We start from the raw sequence: 27,923 nt of genomic DNA on the forward strand, positions 1-27,923 counted from the left end.
TTAATCTGGAGAAGAGGCCATTTCATGTCAGACAAGCAGCCTAAGAAGAACTCAGTTGAAACCCTTTAACAAACTGCTGATGTCCAAGCGTGAGACAGTGTGAGAACGCAGAGCACCTGTGACCCAGAGACACGGGCAAGCTGCAACCCACTCAAAGCGTCTCTCCGCCCCCCTCTCTGGGCGCTCGCGCACAATGCTTGGGGCCGTGGCGACGAGTGCGGAGAATGTGCCAGTCTCGGCCCGAAGCAGAACAGCAGCACTATGGGGAAGGCACAAAGACCCACCCAGATCTTTCTCGCTCATTTTCCCTGGCGGGCTGGGCTGGTGAGGGCGGGACGGCAAGAAGGCACCCGCTGCGAAGACCAGCTGGTCATGGAGGAAGAGAAGGCGGGGAAAGGAGGCCTGGCCCTGGAGGAGGAGCGGGGCTGTGTTCTGGACGAGGACCACAACGGGCCTCCCCGGCCCGGCACGATGGCGGGATCCCCGAGAACACACAACCCGGAGACCAGAGCGCGTGGGGTCTGCCGAAGAGTAAAGCGGAAACAGAACAGAAAAGTTCTGCCAATCCATGCTCTCACCGCAACTCTCACTCGTCACTCGGGAGGATACAAAACAGTAGAGCCACACACTGGAACACACTGTGAAATTCTCTTTAAACAAACTTACCTTTCTCCTCTCCCACAGATTTACAGAAGTGAAATGAAAATCCTACGTTCACACCAAAACCTAAGAGTGAACATTTATGCCAACTGTATTCACAATTGCCAAAAACTGGACCCAAATAGTCCCTAACAGGAAGTGGACGAACTGTGGTGGGTGCCTCCGGAAGACAGAATCCTGCTCAGCGATAAAAAGGAAACAGCTACATATATAAATGTACAGGTGACATACACAATGGCACAGGTGAGTAAAAAGGCCAGGAAAAGAAGTTAAAAAGGCCAGAATCAAAAGAATACATACCCTACAAGTCCATTTCTATGTTATTGCAAAGGCACAAAACTACAAGGACCTAAAGCAGGCAAGCGGCTGCCACAGCCAAACAGGAATCAGGGACTTTTCAGTGAGATGGACTGTTCTGGATTTTGTCGTGGTAGTGGTCATGCCCCGGTGCACAACCGTCAAAACCCACTAAATGGGTGAATTTCATTGTATATAAATTAAACCTCGATTTTTAAAACTGGGGGGGAAAGTTGGGGGCCCAAGACAAAGGAAACACGAATAGGAAGCGTATGGCTAAAATAACTAGGGGCACCTGGGTGACTCAGTCAGTTAAGTGTCGGACTGTGGGCTCAAGTCATGATCTCATGGTTCGTGCTTCTGAGCCCCACATCAGGCTCTATGGTGACAGCTTAGAGCCTGGAGCCTGCTTCTGTGTCTCCCTCTCTCTCTCTGCCCCTCCCCCACTTGGGCTCTGTCTCTCTCAAAAATAAATAAATGTTAAAAAAAATTGTTAACTAAAGCAAGAGAATGCTAGATGAAAGATGCAAAGAGGTATAAAAATATGACAAAGCATTTATACTATTAAGACTAAGAAACCAACTGGAATGCTTAGTTTGAATTCTTTCAAAAATATATTCAGTACAGCAAAGAGACATGAGGTCTGAATCTTAAGGAAAACGATCTTAAAAACAAAATATAGGGGCGCCTGGGTGGCTCAGTCGGTTAAGCGGCCGACGCCGGCTCAGGTCATGGTCTCACAGCTTGTGGGTTCAAGCCCCGCATCGGGCTCTGTGCTGACAGCTCAGAGCCTGGAGCCTGCTTCCGATTCTGTGTCTCCCTCTCTCTGCCCCTCCCCCACGTGTGCTCTCTCTGTCTCTCAAAAATAAATAAAAATGTAAAAAAAAAAATTAAAAACAAAATATAATACATGATCAATGGGAAAAAATTATCAATCCAACAGAAAAAGTACTGCCTTCAGAGAGCTCATATGATAATCACACAATCAAATGAACTGTTGAGAAATAACAAGTGCTACTAAGAAAAAACAAAGCAGGATTAATGTGTAAAGTGCCACGGGGACTGTTTGCTTTGTTTTTCAGCCTACACTTTTATTGTGAAAAATGTCAAGCCTCCCCCAAAATGGGGAACAAGCCACGTATGGGTGAGGTGTCTACTCTACTTCCAAGTGGAGATGCCAAGCAAACGACGGAGAGGAAAGTCTGCGCCTCAGAGAAAGGGGAGCCCTGGAAATATAAGCGTGGAAACAGAAGGGTTCGTTGGCACGCAGACAGGACTTGGCCATCACACTGGTAATGACCATTCCCAGCCAATGAGTACAGATGGCAGTTCACAGGCCGAGGACCCCAACTATAGAGGTGCGGAGTGTCCGCAGAAGCCAGCAAAACGTGAGGAGGCACGGGTGCCCAAAGCAAGAGTGAAAACATCTCAAGAAGATGGCAGTGGTCAACTGGTAAATGCTTTCATGCTTTTATTCACGTCTTTCACATGAGGTCTAAAAAACTCCAAGAATCAAAGCTGAATTGTACACAGACAGGTTTGAAAGAATGAAGAGAAGGAACGAGAGTATAAACTTACGTTTACAGGTAACTATCAAAAAGATCAATCGTTACGCTAGAAGCTCGGCGTTATTTCTTCAGCTAGGAAGAGCGAGCTGGGGATACTGTGTCCTGCTCGGAGGAGACGAGGGCCACGTGACCGTCTACTGCTCTGTTGTACAATCACCTAAGCCCACAGACGTGCTTTACCCCAATCACACACAGAGACATCAGTCACAAACCTAAAAGTACTAAAAAAAAAAATTCCATCCGTATTTACATACCAAGCTTGTACTCTGAATTCTCTCTCTAGCCAACTCCCCGCCTGTCACTAATGCCCACGCCAGCTGCTTTCCTTCTCTGACCTGATTTTGACTTCTACACCAACAGAGACCAGGGAGCTCGCAGAGTCCTCAGACACCGAGCGCTCGAGGACTGGGACTGGCCGTTTGCTGATGTCCACTTCCGCTTCAGCATCCTCTTCTGCAGACTGTTCTTTGATTTCTGCTGTAAACAAGAGAATATAAAAAGTCACTCGTGCACCGAAACAATCTTTGACGAATTCATCTATAAAGCGTACACCGCAAAAGAAGAACGAAAGAGCAACGGCAATACTTCATTAACACAGGGAAAGTTTCTGTAAGTAATTGATGGCATGGCTTAGATTTACACTCTACTGCAAAATGATCATCAAAACAATGTAAAACATGGCACACTGTTCTTTGTGCCAACTGACTCAGCCAAGTGTCATCTAGTAAAAACTGTTAACCTTATTTTTAGGATTATAGTGGTTCATCTATAGAACAAATGCATTTCAATGTAACTCACTTAAAAGGTTGGGGGTGCCCGGTGGCTCAGTCGGTTAAGCATGTGACTCTTGATTTCAGCTCAGGTCATGATCTCACAAGATCAAGCCCCATATAGGGCTCTGTGCTGACAGTATGGGGTCTGCTTAGGATTCTCTCTTTCCCTCTCTCTGCCCCTCCCTCGTTTGCATGCAAGTGTGCGCGTGCTCTCTCTCTCTCTCAAAATAAATTTTAAAAAATGGCTCTTTACAAATAAAATCATTAATTTAAAAAAATTTAATTAAAAAATCATTACAGTCTTAATTATCAGAGATTCTAAAAGTAAATGCTTAAACAGTGCCTGGGTGGCTCAGTTGGTTAAGCATCCAACTTCCAACTTCGGCGCAGGTCATGATCCCATGGTCTGTGGGTGCGAGCCCCGCATCAGGCTCTGTGCGGACAGCTCAGAGCCCGGAACCTGCTTCAGATTCTGTGTCTCCCTTCTCTGCCCTTCCTCCACTTGCACTCTTTCTCTCTCTCCCTCTCTCTCTCAAAAATAAATGAAAATGTTAAAAAAAAAAATTAAAGTAAATAATTGAAATTCAGAGCACATCTGGACTCCATTGCCTTTTTCATTTATCCTCAAGACTCCAACCCCAGACACCTCACACATACTCTATCATATCAGGAGGCAACCGACCAAACACCACGGCCTCTAGTATCATGCTTCTCTCTGAATAAAAGTGACCCACCCCCTCTCTTAGACCGCATCACTGGACATTCACAGGTACTGCCCTTCCACCGGCGCTCCAGACGCAACTCCACGCTCCAGTCGGTCCTTCTTTTCTAACTCGAAATTTACTGAGACCTTTCCCCACCACGACTCCAAACAAAAGAAACAAACAAAACGCACTTACAGTCCTTCAAGCTTCTCTTCTCCGTCTTTGCTTTCTCTTCCCAGTAAAATTCATGAAATGGGACTTTGGAGGGACTGCACCTTCTCTAACGGACAGCCTCCCACCGCAGTGCTGTTCTCTCCACCGCCACTGCCAGCAACAGAACTAACAGTCCAGGGGCTACCCGCAAACCTTCAAACTCTGTGGAAACTCATCTGGCACTAAGGACAGCCTCCTCCTCAGGGAAATGTTCCTTCCCCTTTTCTAAGCGGGAGGTGTAACGATTACTCCAGGCTTCAGAGGCATAAAGACTGGCTCTCGAGTTCCAGCTCTACCAGCTCCCATCTGTACAATTCATGGAGCCCCCTCTCGAAGTCTGCAGACCGACAACACGACCATATATCTCACGAGGTGGCGAAGGAAAATTAAATGACCTAGTATCTGTCTCTTCAGCTGTTTTCTTTCAGACCTCTAAATGTGGAAACAGCCCCCGGGATGTCTTTTATGTGCTCTCTCTTCTTGAAGAACTTAATTGTTATCCAGGTTTTCAGTCTCCTCCGGACTTCATGGTCTTCAACTGCCATCTGTGGCCCTGGCCCCTCCCCTGAGTTGCAGACCTTACTTTAACTGCACTCTAGACATTTCTAGCAGCTTCAACACTAAATTCCACACCACGTCTGATCTCGTATCTCTTCAGTCTGACTTTCCTCTGTGACTATCAAAATCTTCTAAATTCATAACGAATTTGAGGTAAGTATTTTGACAATTAATTTTGAGAACTATTAATCGTTCAGTTACAAAAACTACAAATAATCGTAAGCCTTGTCAAATCATAAAATGAATGATGAAATAAAGCATCGACCAGGCAGTCTGGGTTCTCCTATTTAAAACAGCATTGTTCTGGAGGGTCTGGCTGGCTTAGTCGGTGGAGCGTGCAACTCTTGATCTCAGGGTTGTGAGTTCGAGTCCTACACTGGGCTCAATTAAATTACTTAAAAATAATATCTTTAAAATAAGTAAAAATAAAAAATAAAATAGCATTCTTTCGTAAACCCGCTTGTGGGCCTATCAATCAGATTGCCTATCTGATCTACCCCCAGCCACAAAACTGACACAGAGTGCCTAGAATCAAATCTACAAATATAAAATATATTTATAGCAAAGGATGATAAAAAGATTTGCAAACTTTACTAACATATTAAATTTCTTTATGACAAAAGACACCATGAACAAAATGAAAAAGGACATCAGAGATTAAAAGAAAATACATGTGATTTGTATACACCGATAGGTATTCAAATCCAGAATATGTAATGTAAAGAACTTCACCGGTGCAGCAGGCATGGACAGAGGATAAAACCCATACTCTCTTTTACATGCAAATTGCAGTATGGCACTAACTTCTTAGCTACTGACTTTATTTCTCAACCTTCTTGGTAGCTAATCACGGCAAGTTCTCACCAGCAGAGGATGACCAAAAGTCCCCATGCATCCTCTATGTCCCCTAACAGGAAGGGATTTGCCCTGGACTAAATGATGCTCCCTCTTTCCTGTGGGAAACAGGAACACAGACACATCAGCAACCCAGATGCAATGTTGCAGATGAGAACAACATTCTCGTGAAGGGCAGAGAAACACGATGAAAGGAACGTGGGTCCAGAAACAACCACAGGGAGCAAAGATGACCCATCAGCCTGAACCTCTCACTTTCAGAAATTCTACATGAAAGAAAAATTAATATGTTTTATTTACACCACTGAGATGCCCTGAGCACATGTTTGAGGCCTCTGTTATAGCATTTTAACCCAAGCCCCAATTAACACAGAAGCCAGTAGAAGGAGTGGGGAACTGCCAAAGCAAACACTTCAAATGTGGGTTGGTGATCAGGCAATGAGAAGTGATACTGGAGTCTGGAAATCACCTGACCCTTTTTATGCCGTATTTGGTAGATCTGTGATCCGCAATACGATGGAAAGCAGATCGGTGCCTCCAGAGCCTAAAGCCCTAGGGGAAGCATCTGGAAAGATCCAAAAGTTATTTTGTGTTGCCTGTCCTCTGCTGCTTTTATGACCGAAAAGAGGAAGTAATATGATTCTACCAGACACATGGATTCCCTCTATTATATTCAAAGCACTATAAAATGACCATATTTAAAATGCCTTTGAGGAAGCATTTCCTTTCCACCCAGAGATGCCCTGAGCACATGTGGACATGCTCTTTTTGTACCATCCCCCTTCCTCGGCAAGGGTAAGAGTCAAGATAAGGAGAATAAGAGTACCTCAAAAGGTCACGAATCATGAGCCACACGGGCCAGGGTCATGCGCCATTACATCTCCCGGCAGCATTTTTCTCCTCAGGGCCCACTCTGTTGAGCCTCCACCCCCAAACTGAACTCCATCCGACGGGGTGCAGCCTGTCTGCTCTCCGGTGTGTGCTGCTATCTACCACTTACAGCCTCTCGTCGAAATTTTTCTCCAAACTGTAGCACGATCCCAACTATTTCCTTATTTTCATCTCCTTCACAAGGAAAATGCACAACACTTTTAACATGTTTAGCAGCTCTTTTTGCTTATAACTAAGAGGAAACCAGTAGGCAGACTGTCTCTCCACGTGTGTCTGTCTCCCTGTCTCCCTCTCGTTCTCAAATTAGACCAGAAGGAGGTGGCAGGGTTAAACACGAATGTCAATGGTAGGTTCGCAGGTCTTCAGGTACGCAGTCCTTGGAAACTAGGCTCCCTGCATTTCAGAGGGGAAAAAACAGACTCAGACTACAGGGAGTTTGTGCTTCTTGTTTGGCTTGGTTTGTTTGCTTTAAGTGGGATCTGGAACGGGCCTGACCCACAAAGAAGGAACAGTAAGGCAGGCTTCAGGAGTTCATGCTATTCTCCTTCCGCTTCCAGCTCTTACTGCCACTGAGTCGGCCCAGGATCCTACCCTGGATCTGCTGAAGGCACAGTAGGGATTGATGGATTTTTGGTTTGGACTTTGTTGTTCTGGTCATTTGTCTTCAAAGGAATAAGGAGAAATAAAGAGGAATCTCATGACCACTATCTGGGGGGCCAGACCCAACCACAAAATAGAAACTGAAAAAAGTATCCCTAAATATGTGAAATGACACATAAAACTCTTCATTTAGCAGGGTAAATTAGATCTTACTATCTGTCAAAGTCAAGGCAGGACAATTAAACTAATATTTATGTCTCTCTCTTCTCCTGGCCCGAGTCTTCGAAAAGTTGCCAAAGTTTCCATCAAAAAGAATGAAATCTTGCCATTTGCAACTATGCGAATGGAACTGGAGGGGATTATGCTAAGTGAAATTAGAGAAAGACAAATATCATATGACTTCACTCCTATGTGGAATTTAAGATACAAAACAGATGAAATAGGGGAAGGGAAGCAAAAATAATATAAAAACAGGGAGGGGGACAAAAACATAAGAGACTCTTAAATATAGAAAACAAACTGAGAGTTGCTAGAGGGGTTATGGGTGGGGGGTGGCTAAACGGGCAAGGGGCACTGAGGAAGACACTCGTTGGAATGAGCACTGGGTGTTATACGTAGGGGATGGATCACTGGAATCTACTCCTGAAATCATTATTGCACTATATGCTAACTTGGATGTGAGATAGATAGATAGATAGATAGATAGATAGATAGATAGATAGATAGATAGATAAAATAAAAAATCAAAAAAAATTGCCAGAGTTTCACAACAGAATGTGAAACCGATTGCTCTGGTTGAAAATGATGTCATCCAGGGGCGCCTGGGTGGCTCAGTCGGTTAAGCATCCGACTTCAGCTTAGGTCATGATTCCGCAGTCTGTGAGTTGGAGCCCCGCGTCGGGCTCTATGCTGACAGCTCCGAGGCTGGAGCCTGCTTCAGATTCAGTCTTGGTCTCTGTCTGTCTGTCATCTGTCTGTCTGTCTGTCTCTCTCTCTCTGCCCCTCCCCAGCTCACACTCTGTTTCTCAGAAATAAATAAAAATGTTTTTAAAAATTTTTTTAAAGAAAAGAAAAAGAAAATGATGCCATCTAAATATCTAACCAGAGATGGTCTGGTGAAATGACTATAAACTCAGTGACAACTGACGGAATAGTTCTGATGCCAGTACTTGTTATCCACAGTTCACTACTAAAAATGCACTCTACAACACCACCCTGTGCCTGTGTCTAAACCATAAAACGGCCCAGGCTCAGGCTGGGCTACTCTGCCAGCTTGCAGTTTTTGCATTTCAGAGCATTCTTTTCGTTCAAACGGCTAACAGCCCAAAACCATGAAATGGGAGTGCTTTTTACATTTTAAAACTTCCAGTGTTCTATTTTTCTTTGATATAAAATATTCCATGTATCTTTCTCCTTATTTTGAACTTGATCTAAAATAAAGGCAACGCTGCTTGGTCAGAAAATGCTTTAAAGCCACAAAAGTCCACCGTGACCACGGGGATGACAGAGAGGGGATTTTATCCGTGGTCCTTACCTGTGTTTCCTATTGAACCACTAGGTGGCACATGTGCAGAGGTAACTACACTGAAGAACCTAATCACGTGTGAGGAAGTTCCTAAGAGAACATGTACAGCCTGTGGGTCTCATTTAACGGCATTGCCTAAGAGCTGCGTAAATCTATGGGGTTACAATGGCAAATTAGATCTAACTCCTGCCCTTACACAATGCCATTCCTCCCATGACTCTTACTTAACCCCAAATGGTTGCTTTTGTGAATGAACAGCAAAAGGCTGTTTTAGTCTGCTGTATTAGTTAAAATCAAAGGCTTGGAGTCAAATGGTCCAGAATCTGCATTTCCAAGCAATGTGACCTTGGCAAGTCAGCTCGGCTCAATTTCAGTTTGTTAATCATTTAAAAGATAGCTATCACCACCTGGTATAAAATTGTCTTTAGGGTTAGAAAAGACAATACGTGTAAAACATTCAGCCCAACGCCTTAAGTATATGGCAAATGTAGGTATGTGGTTGCTATTCTGATTATCTACATTCACACACTACATTCTATCTATTTACTTTCCCATCTAGTTGGGTATTACCCACTAAGATATCAAACATTATTAAATTATACTGTGGGAAGTGATAAGGATTAAGAGAATATTATCAGCTCCTGGTTCTGTGCTAGGAGGTAACAAATCATTATTTTAATTTTTTTAAATTTATTTTAGAGGGAGTGAGAGCAAAATAGTGAGGGAGAGAGGGGCGGACAGAGAGAGGCAGAATCTCAAGCAGTCTCCATGCTCAGAGCAGAGCTTGACATTGGGCTTGATCCCACAACCCTGGGATCATGACCTCAGACCAAACCAAGAGTGAGGCACTCAAGCGACCGACCCACCCAGGTGCCCCAATAAATCATGACTTTATAATGATTTGTACCGAACAAAATTTGGAGTAACTATTGTGTACCACACCTTCTACTCAAATGGCAGCCTGTATAAAAATAGAGGCAGGGTTCCCATCCTCGATGGATCTAGTCAGTAGCTAGTGGAAGATAACAATAGGACAGCATACTTGTCAGGACGGATGTACAGGTGTAACGAGAATCAAGGGAAAAGGGGGGAGTACAGCTTAGAAGGCTTCAAAAAGGCATTCAAAGCCCAGCAAAAACTGAAAGGACAGGGGCGCCCGGGGGGCTCAGTCAGTTGAGTGACTAGATTTCGGCTCAGGTCACGATCTCACGGTTCATTGGTTTGAGCCCCGCATCGGGCAGCACAAAGCCTGCGTGGGATTCTATCCATCTCTCTCTCTCAAAATATATAAAAATTTAAAAATAAAAAATAAAAATAAATAAAATTGAAAGGACAAATAGAGGTATGCCTAATAGTTCTCTCACTTAATTCTTCTCTTCTAAAAAAGAATAGTAATAGCTGATATATTATCCTCATTTAAAAGATAAGGAAACTAAAGTCGGACAGTGAAACCAGCCTGAGACAACACATCTAATGGGGAGCAGAACTGGGGTGTAAAATGAGGCTTGTGGGGACTCCACGGGGCAGGGCATCTTGCTACACCCACTGCCCAGCACAGTCTCTCCCCGAGTACGGAGTTTCCTGGATAGATTAATTTAAGGAGAAAGGTTAATATTTTACTAGCACCATGTTACGGAAGGAATCATTTGAAGATCCCTTCATGGAATATGAAGAATATGAAACGAAACCTGAAAATACGGTTTTTCTCTTTGTTTTTCAAGCACTGCTGAATAAAATTATCAAGATAGCATTTGCCTCACAACCAAGTCGTAGAAATAATATGTTTTTATTTTGGACAATTAGGAAATTATTTCCTTCAAAGGTTAAATAATTCTTTGTATATACCCTAAAACTATATTCAGTAAACTCACCACCATAACCGCATAACAGACTATAAGATGTCAAAAATATTCCAGAGTCTTAAAAAAAAAAAAAAAATTAAAGTTCCAGAGTCTACTTATGGCCTCCCTTAACAATACATAGCACATTCTTTCAAAGCACCCTCTTTGAATGAATTTTTAAACTGTATTTAATCTAGGGTTCTAGGATGTTGGGACGGAAAATTCATTTTTATTTTACTAATCACTGAAATTTAGAATTCTAAAAACTCATTTCGTTATGAATATATGCTCGAGCAGAGTGACACAGCGGTACCTGTGGCCCTGTCACCAACAGAAAGCAGGTACTTCTTACCACATTCAGTGTTTGCAGATATATCATTTACCCTCATCATTACTTGAAAATTACAGTAATTATTAAATAGAAGTTACAATTTAAGTGTAAATCTTTTAAAAACATGTTATACAGGGGCGCCTGGGTGGCGCAGTCGGTTAAACGTCCGACTTCAGCCAGGTCACGATCTCGCGGTCCGGGAGTTCGAGCCCCGCGTCAGGCTCTGGGCTGATGGCTCAGAGCCTGGAGCCTGTTTCCGATTCTGTGTCTCCCTCTCTCTCTGCCCCTCCCCCATTCATGCTCTGTCTCTCTCTGTCCCAAAAATAAATAAACGTTGAGAAAAAAAAAACAAAAAACAAAAAACAAAACAAAAAAAAAAAACCATGTTATACAGTTACAAATTTGGCTTTTACACTTTTCATAAAATTTCAATCTAATCATTTATCTATACAACCTTAAATATTTTACTTTATTTATTTAAAAGCTATATTTGGAAAAGAGCCTGGGGTCAATGGCACTCCACTAGACCATGTGCTCTACAAAAACAGGCATCGTATCTGTTTTACAAACCATTCGGAGCAAAATCTGCATGATGTCCAGTAACTGTTTGATTATATATGATGCAATATCAAGGGAACAGACAAATCTCATTGTCTACAGATACATAAAGAATCACAAAAAACACAGAGAAAAATACACACAGTATTTTACATGGACTAGTATTTACTAATTACGTTAGCAAACACCAGCATCTATTTTCTACCTGTTACCCAAATAATATGCCTTCTTTTATGCTTTAGTCAAACATTAAATAGAGAAAAAAATTATTTCTCTCTCCTAACCTCCTTTACCTCCACAAAATGGTGATCCCATTCATGCTTCCCTTATACTAAGACTACAGAACAAAACACTGCTAAGAAAATGTGTAATCACACCCTTTCCGTCTTTTGAACAGCAGTGGTCAAAATAAGCCTGCATTCTGACAGTTGTATTTTCTGTTGTGTTTGTATCTCACTGAACCTAGTGTATCCCCTACATCCAAAATGTGTTGTAAAGCGGAAGAATCAGCACTATATAACAGTCATCCCATCTTTATTCGCGAAAATACTTAAAATACTGACACTGATCAATAATATGAAGATAGTCACTACCGTCATAGAGCCAGGTAAAGATTTAAAACATAAGCAACCAAAAATAAATACACAAAAATGTAAAATACTGGTTTTCTCTTGGAGTTAACACTTTTACAGCTAACTTAGTCTCTTTATACTTATCCATAATTCTATAAATTTTCATAAATATGCATTATTGTTATCATTTTAATGTGATTTTTTAAAATGCAAACACAAAAGGATTAAGAATAAGAGTCCAACAATTATCAAGAACCAAAGAACACAGTGACATTAATTAAAACAGTAATTGTTAAAAGTTATCTGCTCTCTGGATATTTTATTTAGTTGTTAAAAGTATGTCATTTAGTTTTCTATATGATTTTTTTAAAGTGTGTGGGGTTTTTTTTTAAGTTTATTTACTTATTTTGAGAGAGACTGAGACAGCACAAGTACGGGAGGAACAGAGAGAGGAGGAGAGAGAGAATCCCAAGCAGGCTCCAGGCTGCCAGCGTAGAGCCCAATGCAGGGCTCGAACCCACACAGCCATGAAATCACGACCTGAGCCAAAACCACCAGTCGAAAGCTTAACTGACTGAGCCACCCAGGGGCCCCTAAAAGTGTGTTCTTAATGGTTATTAATTGTTTGCAATTAATACAAGAAACCAAAAACCAACAAGTTAAAGATACATCTTCACCATATAATAGTTGTGTACAGCAATCTTAATCTTCTGAGTCTTTATTTGGCGTAAAAATTCAATGCAGATAATACAAAAAGAATACTTAAAGAAATATCTTGACAGTTAATGTTCAATAAATGCTTACCATATCCTAGGCGATGGTGTAAGTGATTAACATGTGTTAACTAACTGAAGCATTACAATGATCATATGAAGATAGCTTCTAAGCCTGGGATTTTACACAAGCTACTAAGTTGGTCTGTTACTGTTTCATAGATGCTAGCAGAAGATACAGCCCTGGATCAAAGACAAAGGACTTTGGGGTGCCTGGGTGGCTCAGTCGGTTAAGCATCCAACTCCTGGTTTCAGCTCAAGTCATGATCTCATGGTTTGTGAGTTCAAGCCCCCCCCATCAGGCTCTGTACTGACAGTGTGGAGCCTGCTTGGGATTCTCTCCCACCCTCTCTCTCTCTGCCCCTCCCATGGTCTCTCTAAAAAATGAATAAACTTAAAAAAAAAAAAAAAAAAAAAGACCAAAGGACTTTATTACTCAATGCACAGCAAGCAGCACAAGCAGGAGGATACCGCTGTCAGTTCCCTTTTGGCCCCTACATCTTATGGAGGCCACACCATGGGCCCAAATGAATGCCTGTGCTCACAGTGAACTGCATTACAAGGAAGGAACAAAGAGTGTGGGGAACCCACTGCTTTTATAGTAAGCATTAAACATGCCCACTCTGTCCCTGAGGGAGGACAATGACTCATTCTACAAGGCTAGGTGCCTTTAGCACAAACCCTGAGAAATGGCCTGGATAAGGAACAGTCAAGGCCTTACATTCTTGGCACACACAACAAGATATGTCAAGTGCAAGAGACCCATGGAGGAATATCTCCCAACAGCAGCTACTATCAACATTTCCATTTTACAGATAAGAAAGCAAGATAAGAGATTAAGGAACTTTGCTCAAGAATACAATTGGGGGGGGGGGGGGCATGGAGCTGGCTTAGTTGGTACAGCATGTGACTCTTGATCTCAGGGTTGTGAGTTCGAACCCCAGATTGGGTGTAGAGATTACTTAAGAATAAAATTTAAAAAAAAAAAAGAAAAAGAAAAAGAAAAAACGGAATACAATTAGAGGAGGAGCCTGGATTCCAACACAGGCAGTCTGACTCCAGAGCTGAATCTGCTAACCACTTCTCAGTGTGGTTAGTATGAGTTGAAGTGAAGAAATTAAAGAAAACAAAATAACTGCACAACTGCAAACAAGAGGGCGTACATAAAGCAACAACTCTGAAAACTGTGTTAGCATGTGGAGGACCAACCTCAGAAAAATCTAAAAACAGAAGAAGTGATGAAGGAAGATGAGTAACACATACAATGTGCATACTTACTACTGCTTGACAAAGAAAACGAAATGGAAAATATATTCAAAGATTCTGTGGAGGAGAACATTCTCCAAACAAAGGCAGGATCAAACCTGTGGACTTAATCTGCAGATCAAAGCAGCAGAAAAGAATGAGCTGCCCACCAGTCAGTTGCAGCCCTTCACAGGAGAAGCAGATAAAAGGTTAAGAAACAGATGGAGGGTTTCCACAACATGACCTATAAGTGTAACCTATGTAGTTAGAGACAGACATATGATCTAGACCGGTCCTAGAATTCTGTTTAGCTGATACACATGCATGCTCCCTCTGCTTTGATATGGATGAGAAATAACGTAGCACTCAAGACAGCATGTAGCCATCTTCTATCAAGAGAGGCTAGCCACAGAATGAAGCTAAATCAAAAAAAGAAAGAAAAGAAAAAAACAAAAAGCCCAAAGAAAAGAAGGATGGAAAGGAAAGAAAAAGGCAGAGAGATGCAATGAACCAGGACTTGATGAGTAGAATAAGCCTGAATAGGGTCACCTTAAACCCATGTCACCTCTGAGCATGACAGTATGTTGACCCATAGATTTCCTCCTTTCTTGTCGTTTGAATTCTATTATTTTAATAACAATATCTTAGCTGACCAAATATAATAAATGGATATCAAGTTTCATATACGATGCAAGAGGACAAAAGGGACTATACATTCTATTCAGTGCCCAGAAAAAAAATTTACATAAGCCACATATTAGGATTCAAAGAAAACTCCCAGAGAATCTATTTCCTCTAACAGGAGACTAGGTAATTTGAAACAAGCCAACCACTAAAGACAAATAAGAAAGTTGACAGAAATACCTTAAAAACAAACAAGTCTTAAAAGCAACAACAACAAACATGAACAAGGCAGTGAGGAATTACCAGATGAAGCTCCTGGAGAGAAGCAGTGAGGAAGGTGGGCCTCACACACCAGGCTGCATTTCCCACGGGCCAGTCGGCCCTCAGAAAGAGGTAACCGAGAGACTGCACTTCTGACTTAACCACAGACTTGGGCATGGTCCTAGAAGTCTACAACCATCAGGGAATGAGGGTTCGAGGATGGCAGGAGCCCCAGAAGGCTGGATGTTAAAGACTAAGAGTGAACCAGAAATAAACCAATACTTGCAAGGATTGCAACAAGCTGAGTCACATGCTCGGAACAGAAAATACACCCATGAAATCCAACTGAGGTGTCCCAGATTACTAGTGCCATTAAAGTACCTGGGGGAAAAAATCAGAGAAAAACTATCTGTGTAAAGGAAAACAGAACAAAGCAAAACAACAAAAAACCAACCCACAATTTTCTTCTATATATAATCTGTCGAATACACTGTCTGGTATACAAGCACATATAATCAGCTATGTGAGGAGACAAGACAGCAAGAACAAGAGTGAGCAGAAACAATGGAAACAGAGGCTCCAGACACTGAAATAATCAAACAAAAACTCTAAGCCAACTGTATTTACTATGCTGAAGATAATAAGCCCAGGCATTAAAATTCTCAGGAATGGTTCTACCATAAAAAGTGATGCTGCAAATATGAAAGATGTTAAGAGATTTTAAAATAATAAATGGACTCGGTTCAAATGTTTACCAGCAGATTAGACCATGTCAAAAGGGGACATGTAAACTGGAACATCTGTTTAGAATGATCTGTCTAAAATAAAGAACAGAGGAACAAGTGCATTAAAAAAAATACAAAAAAAAAAAAGACGATAAATGACAACAAATATAGTGACACAGTCTAATAAACATTTAATTAGAATAAAGAAAAATGTGGCAAAAGCAGTACTAGAATATATATCAGCTCAGAATTTTCCAAAACCAATGAAGATTTCAAGAAATCTCAAATTCCAAAATGTACAAAGTGTATAAAACCAACATAACACAAGAAAATTTAAAACTCGTAACAAAAATAAGGAGAAAACCTACACAGATACTGGAAATTTTATATGCGTTCTCGGACACCTCACAAGTCAAAGAAAAGATCCAAACTACAATTGAAAACAATTTAGAAAATAAGGAATAAGAGACGGAGTCAAGATGGGAGAGTGGTATGGGGACCCTGAGCCTGTCTCCTCCCTAAATGCAGCTAGATCTGTGTCTAACCATTTTTGAACACCTAGGAAATTGATCTGAGGATTAATGCAACAATCTGCATAATTTGAACCAGAGAACTTGGGAGGTAAGCAATGCAAAGAGGTGTAATGGGGGCAGAAAACCCATGTAGGCGTGGAGGGTAGGAAGCCATTTTCGCCCAGAGAGGACAAAGAGAGAAAGAGAAATGGGGAGTGTGTGGCGCCTCGGGACCACACAAGAAAAGCACTCCCCTGGAAAGTAGCTGGAGAGAACAGACAAAGAGTGAAAACATTTGCAGGGGACTAGACAAGAAATCTGTTCCCCCTAAACCACTGCCAGGGAGAAAGGAGAGGGTTTCAGTACCACCAGGATTCTATAAACAGTGGGGTGCAGTATGAAGTTCTGGGGCTCAGGGCCCGGTGGTGTTCCAGTGAGGAAGCAGGGAATATCCCCAGGAGCAGGCAGCAGGGTCTGAGGGGTCTGTGTGCCACAGGGAGAAGCGGTTCCCCTGCTCAGAGTGCATTAGGTAGAGGCTTTATGGCTTCCTCATGGGCAAAAGTCCCTGGCGGACCCTGGAGAGCAGCCACGTTTACTGATACTGGAACAAAGAGGCCAGACTGCAGCAAAACCTGTCTAGGGCTGTGTTGTGATCTGCCATCAACTCTGAGCATCTGCCGCTACACAACTGCTCAAACGTCATCTGGGACAAGTCAACACCTGGAAACTGCTCTGCGAGACTCTCCTGCAGGACCTGCGAGACCCTCCTGAGTGTGAGTCCAAGCGGGAGGGTTTTCTCTGAAGTATGGGGTTTTGAAAGTCCCATCTGAGATAAAACTCTGGAGGGAAGGGCCAGCTGGCAGGCAGTCAGCTTGGAGACAGACAGGGTAAAGGCAGGGAACAGAATGAATCATGAGACAAAGGAGGACTGCCTCACACAAAGGAGGATGTGTGAAGGCACAAATTCCCATGCCAAAAACTACTGAGCTGGGTGAAGCCATTTTCACCTCAAGCACAAGGATGCACACACGCATATACACACGCACATACACGGATCCACCACAGTGGGTTAAGCAGCCACCAAATGGAGAAGGAACTATTTATTACACCAAGCCCCACCCACCTGAGCCCTCCAAGCACATCGCCTAGAAGACCAGCACAAATCCCTTCCACAGGCTTAGCCTATGGACTATATTGTGCTACAAAATTTCAGTTCTAGGGGAAATTAAATGTAACTTCTTTCGGGTTTCATTCTGTTTGTTTGTTCGTTTCTTCGTTTTCTTTGCTTCTACCTTTGTTTATGTTGTTTTCCTTTTTCTTTCTTTTCTTTCTCTTTCTGGGATACAGAAAGAACTATTTTTTTTATTTTTTTATTCTTATTATATAAAAATTTTTTTATTTTAAATTTAATTTTTTTCCTTTCTCTTTTTTCTCTTTTCTATCAAGTACACCAAAACACACCTAGGATCTAGCTTCTTTTATTTAATTGTTTTATTTTTAATTTAAACATTTTTTTATTTCTTTAATTTTCTTTCTCCCTCCAAAATGACAAGAGGGATAAATTCACCACAAAAGAAAGAACAGGAAGAAATGACAGCCATGGACTTAACACAGATAAGTAAGATGTCTGAACCTTTAAAACCATGATTATAAAAATACTAAGTGGGGTTGAAAGAAGCATAGAAGACACCAGAAAATCCCTTTCTGCAGAGATAAAAGAACTAAAATCTAACCAGGCTAAAATTAAAAATGCTATAACTGAGATACAACCTCAAATGGATGCCACAATGACAAGGATGGACAATGCAGAATAGCAAATCACTAATAGAGGAACTAAAATTATGGAAAATAATGAAGCAGGAAAAAAAAGGGAAAGAAAGGCAAAAAGATCATGATGCAAGATTTAAAGGAGATAGTGACTTATTAAAGAGAAATAACATTTCTATCACAGGAGTCCCAGAAGATGAACAAAGAGAAAAAGGGGCAAAAGGTTTATGTGAGCAAATTATAGCTGAAAACTTTCCTGATCAGGGGAAGGACACAGACATCAAAATCCAAGAAGCACAGAAAACTCCCATTGGGCTCAACAAAAACCAAATATCACTAAGGCATATCATAGTCAAATTCACAAAATACAAAGAGAAAGACAGAATTATGAAAGCAGCAAGTGAAAAAAGTCCTTTACCTATAAGAGAAGAAAGATCAGGCTCAAAGCAGATCTGTCCACAGAAACTTGGCAGGCCAGAAGCTGTAGCAGGATATTTTCAACGTGCTGAATCAGAAAAATATGCAGCCAAGAATTCGTTATCCAGCAAGGCTGTCATTCAGAATAGAAGGAGAGATAAAGAGTTTCCCACACAAACAAAAACTAAAGGAGTTCATGACCACTAAACCAGACCCACAAGAAATTTTAAGTGGGACTCTTCAAAGACAAAAAAAAAAAAAAAAAAAAAAAAAAGACCAAAGCAATAAAGACTAGGAAGGACCAGAGACCATCACCAGAAACACCAACTCTACAGGCAACACAATGGCACTAAACTCCTATCTTTCAATAATCACTCTGAGTGTAAATGGACTAAATGTTCCAATAAAAAGACATAGGGTATTAGAATGGATAAAAAAACAAGATCCATCTATATGCTACCTATAAGAGACTCATTTTAGACCTAAAGACACCTGCAGATTGAAATTAAGGGGATGCAGAACTATCTATCATGTCAAAAGAAAGCCCGAATAGCCATACTTACATCAGACAAACAAGATTTTAAAACAAAGACTGTAACAAGAAATGAAGAAGAGCATTATATTATAATTACATGGTCTATCCACCAAGAAGATCTAACGTTTGTAAATATTTATGCTCTCAACATGGAGGCACCCAAATAGATAAATCAATTATTCACAAACATGAAAAAGGAAATTGATAATAATACCATAATGGTAGGGGACTTTAAAACCCTACTTACAGAATGGATAGATCATCCAAGTAGGAAATCAACAAGGATACAATGGCTTTGAATGACATACTGGACTGGATGGACTTAACACTTATATTCAGAACATTTCATCCTAAAGCAGCAGAATACACATTCTTCTCAAGTGCACACAGAACATTTCCCAGAAAAGATCACATATTGAGTCACAAATCAGCCCTCAACACAAATAAATCGATATCATACCATGTATATTTTCAGACCACAACACTAAGAAACATGCAATCAACCACAAACAAAAAAACCTGGAAAAACCACAAATACTTGGAGATCAAAGAACATTCAACTGAAGAATGAATGACTTAAACAAGCAGTTAAAGACGAAATAAAAAAGTACATAGAAGCCAAGGACAATGAAAACATGAAGGTCCAAAACTTGTGAGATGGAGCAAAGGTGGTCATAGGAGGGAAGTATATAGTAATCCAGGCCTTCCCAAAGAAGGAAGAAATGTCTCAAATACACAAGCTAACCTTATACCTAAAAGAGCTGGAAAAAGAACAGCAAATATAGCCCAAAACCATCAGAAGAAGGGAAATAATAAAGATTACAACAGAAATCATGACAATGAAATAAAAACAAACAAACAGTAGAACAGATCAATGAAACTAGGAGCTGGTTCTTTGAAATAATTAACAATATTGATAAACCGCAGGCAGATTTATCAAAAAGAAAAAGGAAATGACCCAAATAATCACATATGAAAGAGGAGAGATCACAAGCAACACCACAGAAATACAAACAATTGTAAGAGAATACAATGAAAAACTATGTGCCAACAAACTGGGCAATCTGAAAGAAATGGAGAAATTCCTAGAAACTCACAAACTACCAAAACTGAAACAGGAAGAAAAAGACAATTTGAACAGACCCATCACCAGTAAAGAAATTGAATCGGTGATCAAAAATCTCCCAACAAACAAGAGTCCAGGGCTGTATAGATTCCCAGGGGGAATTCTACCAGACATTTAAAGAATTAATACCTATTCCTTCATAGCAATTCAAAAAATAGAAATGAAAGGAAAACTTCCAAACTCATTCTATGAGGTCAGCATTACCTTGATTTCAAAACCAGAAAAAGACCCCACTAAAAAGGAGAATTACAGACCAATTTCCATGGTGGACATCGATGCAAAAATTCTCAACAAGATACTAGCAAACTAAATTCAACAATATATTAAAAGAATTATTGGGGCGCCTGGGTGGCGCAGTCGGTTAAGCGTCCGACTTCAGCCAGGTCACGATCTCGCGGTCCGTGAGTTCGAGCCCCACGTCGGGCTCTGGGCTGACGGCTCAGAGCCTGGAGCCTGTTTCCGATTCTGTGTCTCCCTCTCTCTCTGCCCCTCCCCCGTTCATGCTCTGTCTCTCTCTGTCCCAAAAATAAATAAACGTTGAAAAAAAAAAAAAAATTTAAAAAAAAAAAAAAAAAAAGAATTATTCACCATGATCAAGTGGGATTTATTCATCAGCTGCAGGGTGGTTCAATATCCATAAATCAATCAATGTTGACATCACATTAATAAAAGAAATCACATTAATAAAAGACGTGATACATCTTTCTTTTAATAAAAGAAATCTGCATCCATCTCTCAAAGGATGCAGAAAAAGCATTTGACAAAATACAGCATTCATTCTGGATGAAAAACCTCAAGAAGGTAGGTATAGAAGGAACATGTCTCAACATCATTCAGGCTATATACAAAAAAAGACGCACAGCTAATATCATATTCAATGGGGGAAAAACTGAGAACGTTCCCCCCCCCAAGGTCAGGAACATGACAAGGATGTCCACTCTCACCACTGTTGTTCAAGACAGTAAGTCCTAGCCTAAGCAGTCTGACAACAAAAAGAAATAAAAGGCATCCAAATTGGCAAGGAAGATATCAAACTTTCACTCTTCACAGACAACATGATACTCTATATGGAAAACCCAAAAGACTCCACCAAAACAGTTAGAAATGATCCATGAATTCAGCAGCCACAGGATAAAAAATAATGTACAAAAATCAGTTGCATTTCTATATACCAATGATGAAGGAGCAGAAAGAGAAATCAAGGAATCAATTCCACATTAAGATTGCACCAAAAACCATAAAATACCTAGGAATAAACCTAACCAAAGAGGTAAAAGATCTGTATGCTGAAAACTATAGACAGCTTACGAAAGAAATTAAAGAAGACACACAAAAAAAACAGAAAAACATTCCATGCTCATGGATTGGAACAACAGATATCATTAAAATGTCTATACTACCCAAAGCAATTTACACATTCAATGCAAGCCCTATCAAAATAACACCAACATTCTTCACAGAGCTAGAACAAACAATTCTAAAATTTGTATCAACCAGAAAAGACCTCGAATAGCCAAAGTAATGTTGAAAAAGAAAAGCAAAGCCAGAGGCATCACAATTCTGGACTTCAAGTTCTATTACAAAGCTGTAGTCATCAAGATAATATGGTACTGGCACAAAAACAGACACGTAGATCAATGGAAAAGAATAGAAGGCCCAGAAATAAACTCACAATTATATCAACTAATCTTCAACAGCACAAGAAAGAAAATCCAATGGGGAAAAGACAGTCTCTTCAGCAAATGGGGTTGAGAAAACTTGACAGCAACATGCAGAAGAATGAACCTGGACCACTTTCTTACACCATACACAAAAACGAACTCAAAATGGATTAAAGACTTAAATGTAAGACAGGAAACCACCAAAATCCTAGAGAAGAAAACAGGCAACAACCTCTTTGACCTCTGCTGCAGCAACTTCTTTCAAGACATATCACTGGAGACAAGGGAAACAAAAGCAAAAATGGACTGTTGGAACCTCATCAAGATAAAAAGCTCCTGCACAGTGAAGGAAACAATCAACAAAATGAAAAAGCAACTGACTGAATGAGAGAAGATATTGGCAAATGACATATCAGATAAAGGGTTAGTCTCCAAAATCTATAAAGAACTTATCAATCTCAACACCCATAAAACAATCCAGTGAAGAAATGGGCAAAAGATATGAACAGAACTTATCCAAAGAAGACATCTAGATGGCTAACACATGAAAAGATGCTCAACATCGCTCATCATCAGGGAAATACAAATCAACACCACAATGAGATACCACCTCACACCTGTAAGAATGGCTAAAATTAACAACTAAGAAAACAACAGATGTTGGCGAGGATGTGGAGAAAGGGGAACCCTTTTGCACTGTTGGTGGGAATGAAACTGGTGCAGTTACTCTGGAGAACAGTATGAAGGTTTCTCAAAAAATTAAAAATAGAACTACCTCAAGACCCAGCAATTGCACTACTAGGCATTTATCCAAAGGATATAGGAGTGCTATTTCGAAGGGGCACATGCACCCCAATGTTTATAGCAGCGCTATCAACAATAGCCAAGGTACAGAAAGAGCTCAAATGTCTACTGACTGATGAATGGATTACAAAGATGTGGTATAAATATACAATGGAATATTACTCCATGATGAAAAAGAATGGAATCTTGCCATTTGCAACAATGTGGATGGAACTAGAATGTATGATGCTAAGCGAAATTAGTCAGAGAAAGACAGTATCATGACTTCACTCATAGGGAAAGGGAAGGAAAAATAAGATAAAAGCAGAGAGGGAGGCAATCTATAAGAGATTCTTAAATACAAAGAACAAACTGTGTGTTGCTGGAGGGGTATTAGGAGGGGGTATGGGCTAAATGGGTGATGGATATTAAGGAGCACACATGTTGGGATGAGCACTGTGTGTCCTAGGTAAGCGATAAATCACTAAATCCTACTCCTGAAACCATTAAAAAGAAGAAAAAGAAATAATAAAAATAACTAGTATTCAAACCTAGGGGACGCTAGAAATCATGTTAAAAGATGCACCAGCTTTAATCACTTTTTTTCATTAGTAATTAATGAAAACTAATTAAGTAAACATTTACTCCATAAGTTAGAAAGGATATCCACAAAAATTCCTAAAGCTAACCTGACACAAATAATTCAGCAAGATTGCAGAATACAAGGCAACCATATAAAAATAAGTCATATTTTTATATATTAGCAATTACAAGTGGAAACCATTTTTTTAATGTATCATTTACCATAGCTCCCCAAGAAATGAAATAATTAGTATAACTCGAACAAAAGATAAAGAGAATCTATATAAGAAAATTACAAAATGCCAATGAAATAAATCAAAAAACCCCATATGGAGAGACACGGCCAAGTTCATGTAATGGAAGACTACAGGCTTAACACAATTTCAGTTAAAATCCCAGCAGGATTATTTGTTTAAAAAAATTTTTTTAATATGTGGGAAGATGAAAGAAAAAATGGCTACAACAGTTTTGAAAAAGAATAAAGTTAGTAGAATAAAGTTCTAACACTTACAAAACTTATTTCTAGACAAAAGCCTATACATGACTGTTCAGAGTTTTTCAGATAGCTAAAAAATGTAAACTGTCCAAATATCTTTCAATAGGTGGGTTATATTACAAATTGTGGTATATCTAAACAAAGTACTATCACTCAGCAATAAAAAGAACAATCTATATTGATACATATAATAACAACCTGGATGAATCTCAGAGATATTAAACTAAATGAAAGAAGCCAGTGTCAGAAGATTACATTTTGTATGATTTCATCTAGAATTTTTTAAAGATTTTTTTTAAAGCAATCTCTACATCCAAAATGGGGCTTAAACCCACAATCTCAAGATCAAGAGTTGCGTAATCCACCAACTGAGCCAGCCAGGCACCCTGATTTCATTTATAGGGCGTTCTCGGAGACAAAATTATAATGAAAGAGAACAAATCAGCGGATGCCAGGGTTTGAAAGAAGGGGATGAGATGTGACTTTAAAGAGACAGCACAGGGGCGCCTGGGTGGCGCAGTCGGTTAAGCGTCCGACTTCAGCCAGGTCACGATCTCGCGGTCCGTGAGTTCGAGCCCCGCGTCAGGCTCTGGGCTGATGGCTCAGAGCCTGGAGCCTGTTTCCGACTCTGTGTCTCCCTCTCTCTCTGCCCCTCCCCCCGTTCATGCTCTGTCTCTCTCTGTCCCAAAAATAAATAAACGTTGAAAAAAAAAATTAAAAAAAAAAAAAGACAGCACAAAGGAGTTGGGAGGTAATAGTAAGGCAAAACAAAACCAACAATAACTTCTCAGGGTTTTCAGCAGTAAGCTTTGCTTCCAGATCTACCAGGCTTGTTCAAAAATCAAGATTAAATATCATGTCTCAAATAAACTACTGGGACCTCATCAAAATAAAAAGCTTCTGCACAGCAAAGCAAACAATCAGCAAAACTAAAAGGCAACCAACGGAATGGGAGAAGATATTTGCAAATGACATATCAGATAAAGGGTTAGTATCCAAAATCCAAAAAGAACTTAGCAAACTCAATACCCAAAAAACCAAATAATCCAGTGAAGAAATGGGCACAAGACATGAGTAGACACTTCTCCAAAGAAGACATCCAGATGGCCGACACACGAAAAAATGCTCAACATCACTCATCATCAGGGAAATACAAATCAAAACCACGATGAGATACCACCTCACACCTGTCAGAATGGCTAACATTAACAACTCAGGCAACAACAGATGTTTGCGAGGATGCAGAGAAAAAGGATCTCTTTTGCATTGCTGGTGCAGCCACTCTGGAAAACAGTAGGGAGGATCCTCAAAAAACTAAAAATAGAACTACCCTATGACCCAGCAATTGCACTACTAGGCATTTATCCACGGGATACAGGTGTGCTGTTTCGAAAGGACACACGCACCCCCATGTTTCTAGCAGCACTATCGACAAGAGCCAAAGTATGGAAAGAGCCCAAATGTCCATCGATGGATGAATGGATAAAGAAGATGTGGTGTATGTATATATGTATATATATATGTATATATATATACACATACATACACACAATGGAGTATTACTCGGCAATCAAAAAGAATGAAATCTTGCCATTTGCAACTACGTGGATGGAACTAGAGGGTATTATGCTAAGTGAAATTAGTCAGAGAAAGACAAAAGTCATATGACTTCATTCATATGAGGACTTTAAGAGACAAAACAAATGAACATAAGGGAAGGGAAACAAAAATAATATAAAAACAGGGAGGGGGACAAAACAGAAGAGACTCATAAATATGGAGAACAAACTGAGGGTTACTGGAGAGGTTGTGGGAGGGGAGATGGTCTAAATGGGTAAGGGGCATTAAGGAATCTACTCCTGAAATCATTGTTGCACTATATGCTAATTTGGATGTAAATTTTTTAAAAATAAAAAAAATTAAATAAAAAAAATAAATAACCCCTCCCCCCAAAAAAATCATGTCTAGACTACAGGTAAAATGTAATATCCACTAAAAATCTCTCCCCATAGAAGGTACAAACTGGCTATGTAAGAGAAATAGGCTTAACAAAGTCTAATGACCAAGGCAGAATTTCTGAAAAGGGGGAGTGCAGTAGGAATTCATAGTAAGAAAACAAGGGGTGATTCTTAGAAAAAGACTTGGGTAACTGAGACCGGTCTATCCAAAGTGAAAGCCAACACACAAGCTTGCACCCAGTTTGAATATGTTCTTCCTTCGTGAGAAATGAGATCCCCTAGGCAAGCCTCCAGTCTAGAATGAAGTAAGAGCTCTGGATAAAACTGTTAACAATGCAGTGTGAAGGTGTCATTTAACATAATATTAATTAAAAACATGGAAGGAAGGGGGTGCCTGGGTGGCTCAGCCGGTTAAGTGTCCAACTCCTGATTTCAGCGCAGGTCATGATCTCACAGTTCGTGAGATCGAGCCACACATCAGGCTCTGTGCTGACAGCATGGAGCCTGCTTGGGATTCTCTCTCTCCCTCTCTCTCTCTGCAACCCCCCCACCCACCCACCAACTCACGCATACACACATGTTCACTCTTTCTCTCAAAGTAAATAAACTTAAAAAATGTTTTAATTAAAAAATAAATAATAAACAAACATGGAGGGAAGGATTCAAGCAAATGCTCACTGACTCTAAGTTCTTGAGAATGGAACTGATATATAAGGGATAATGTGAAAAAGTTCCCTCCAAACTCTAAATACTCTGTACAGCCTAGAGAGACTAACAAATCAAGTCAAAGTTCTACTAAAAAATGTAAAATTGGGCAGAGTACGACGATACCTACCAAGAGGCTGATGGGGACCTATTGGTCAAAAGGTACAAAGTTGCAGTTTTATATAGGATCAGTAAGTCTAGAGATCTAATGTACCAACCTCATTCCCATATAGTTAATAATACTGAGCTGAATACTAGAAATTTACTGAGAGTAGATTTCAGATCAAAAGAAAGTAGGAGACATTATATTAATTTCAGACACAGCAGACTTCATAGCAAGTGAAGTTATCAGGGACAAAGAGTATCATTACATAATGATAAAAGGGTCAATTCTCCAAGAAGACATAGTGATCCTTTACACATATGCACCTAACAACAGTGTCAAAATCTATGAAGCAAAAATTGATAGAACTAGAGACAAATATATAAATCCACTGTTATATATGAGGATGTTAACACCCAACTATCAAAAATAGATCCAGCGGGGCGCCTGGGTGGCGCAGTCGGTTAAGCGTCCGACTTCAGCCAGGTCACGATCTCGCGGTCCGTGAGTTCGAGCCCCGCGTCAGGCTCTGGGCTGATGGCTCGGAGCCTGGAGCCTGTTTCTGATTCTGTGTCTCCCTCTCTCTCTGCCCCTCCCCCGTTCATGCTGTGTCTCTCTCTGTCCCAAAAATAAATAAACGTTGAAAAAAAATTTAAAAAAAAAAAAAATCAAAAATAGATCCAGCAAGTAGATAATCACTAAAGACATGGTTCAACCCAACACCACTATCAATCACCTGGATAAAACGGACATCTATAGACTACTTCATCCAATAACAGCAGACTACACATCCTTCTCCAGATCACACGGATAACACACCAAGAGACCACATTCTAGGACATAAAACACATTTAAAATAACAAAAATCATACAATGTCTGCCCTCAGACCACAGAGGGAATTAAACTGGAAAGACAGTTGGAAAATTCCAAAATATTTAAAGGTTAAAGAACATACTTCTACATAACACATGAATCAAATAAGAAATTTCAAGAGAATTTTAAATATTTTGAACTAAACAGTAATGAAAACACAACTTATTAAAATTTGTGAGATGCATTTAGTGCATCAAAGCAGTGCTTTGAGAGAAATTTATAGCATGGAATGTATATATTAGAAAAGATTTATAAGCAACCAATCAAACTAGAAAAAGGAAAGCAAATTAAATCCAAGTAAGCAGAAGATAGCAAATAATAATGAGAGCAGAAATCAATAAAACTTGAAACAGGAAATCAATGGAGAAAAATAATGAAACCAAAGAGCTGCTTCTTTGAAAAGATCAATAAAATCAGTAAGCCTCCAGCCAGGCTTATTGAAAGAAAAAAGGGGAGAGGACATAAATTATTAATATTAGAAATTAAAGAAAGAACCTCACTACAGGTCCTAAGGACGTTAAAAGGACAATAAAGGAATAAATTAACAATTCTGTGCCCACAAAATTGATAACCTAGATGAACTTCTTTGAAAGACACAATTTGCCAACACTCACCACAAGAAGAAACAATCTGAATATATCTATACCTGTTAAAGAAGTTGAATCAATAATTAATAACCTTATAAAACTGAGAGCACCCAGCCCTGATGGCTTCACTGGTGAATTCTACCAAACACTTAAGGAAGATATTATACTAAATCTCTACAATGTCTTCTGGAATACAGAAGCAAAGGAAACACTTCCTAACTCACTCTATTAGAACAGCATTAC

At 40.1% G+C, this 27,923-nt stretch overlaps 1 protein-coding gene across 15 annotated transcripts in view; it reads right to left on the reverse strand.

Moving 5' to 3' along the window:
- The window catches only part of KMT2C (lysine methyltransferase 2C), a 286,322-nt gene that overhangs the window by 170,142 nt on the left and 88,257 nt on the right, over positions 1–27,923 (reverse strand). For 12 of the 15 annotated variants that reach the window (XM_047096375.1, XM_047096378.1, XM_047096374.1 and 9 more), the window contains one exon: positions 2,861–3,002. In XM_047096375.1, coding sequence (XP_046952331.1) covers positions 2,861–3,002 — 142 coding nt within the window. The remainder of the gene's footprint in view (positions 1–2,860; positions 3,003–27,923) is intronic. The other 3 variants (XM_047096384.1, XM_047096376.1, XM_047096370.1) reach the window with 1 other exon arrangement.

Source organism: Lynx rufus, unplaced genomic scaffold, assembly GCF_022079265.1.
Source record: "Lynx rufus isolate CCGP_SWC_20201006 ecotype Redwood Valley unplaced genomic scaffold, mLynRuf1.p SCAF_4, whole genome shotgun sequence".
NCBI classification, from domain to species: domain Eukaryota; kingdom Metazoa; phylum Chordata; class Mammalia; order Carnivora; family Felidae; genus Lynx; species Lynx rufus.